Below are 511 nucleotides of genomic sequence, written 5' to 3'. Positions count from 1 at the left end.
CGCTGGATAGTCAGATCCCTCGTCCAGTGACAACTGCTTCAGAACGCGCATCGCTAGATAAGGAGCGAGAGCGAGTCCGTACGTCACTGTCAGGAGTCGGAAATGTGGGACCGGCTTGTCGCTGGACGGGCGCCAAAGAATACGTTGAAAATCGGCATCGAGCGGATTGACGAGAATTTGTCGGAACATCTTAGCGATGTCCGCCATATAGACGAAGCGCCACTGCCGCCAGCGGAGCAGGATAGCGGAAAGGTCCTGCTGTAACTTCGGCCCGACCAGTAGGTGATTTTTCAATGACGTGCCGTTTGTCGTCTTGCACGAAGCGTTAAACACGACGCGTAATTTTGTGGTGCTGCTAGACTCGCGCACAACCGGATGATGCGGAATATACACGGGGTGAAGAGCGATGTCGCTAGGACGGTCGATCACGCTCATGTGCCCCAAGGAGAGATATTCCGCCAAAAATTCCTGGTACTGCGCGGAGAGTTCCGCGTGCCGGCGCAGCCTCTTT

At 55.4% G+C, this 511-nt stretch overlaps 1 protein-coding gene across 1 annotated transcript in view; it reads right to left on the bottom strand.

Moving 5' to 3' along the window:
- Positions 1-511, bottom strand: part of LOC108758486 (uncharacterized) — a 7358-nt gene that overhangs the window by 5188 nt on the left and 1659 nt on the right. The window contains exon 3 of the mRNA XM_018503481.1: positions 88-507. Within this exon, the coding sequence (XP_018358983.1) occupies positions 88-507 (420 nt within the window). The remainder of the gene's footprint in view (positions 1-87; positions 508-511) is intronic.

Source organism: Trachymyrmex cornetzi, unplaced genomic scaffold (assembly GCF_001594075.2).
Source record: "Trachymyrmex cornetzi isolate Tcor2-1 unplaced genomic scaffold, Tcor1.1 scaffold1570, whole genome shotgun sequence".
Taxonomy (NCBI): Eukaryota; Metazoa; Arthropoda; class Insecta; order Hymenoptera; family Formicidae; genus Trachymyrmex; species Trachymyrmex cornetzi.
The sequence above is the reverse complement of the archived record's forward strand: the minus strand, read 5'-3'. Positions and strand labels throughout refer to the sequence as shown.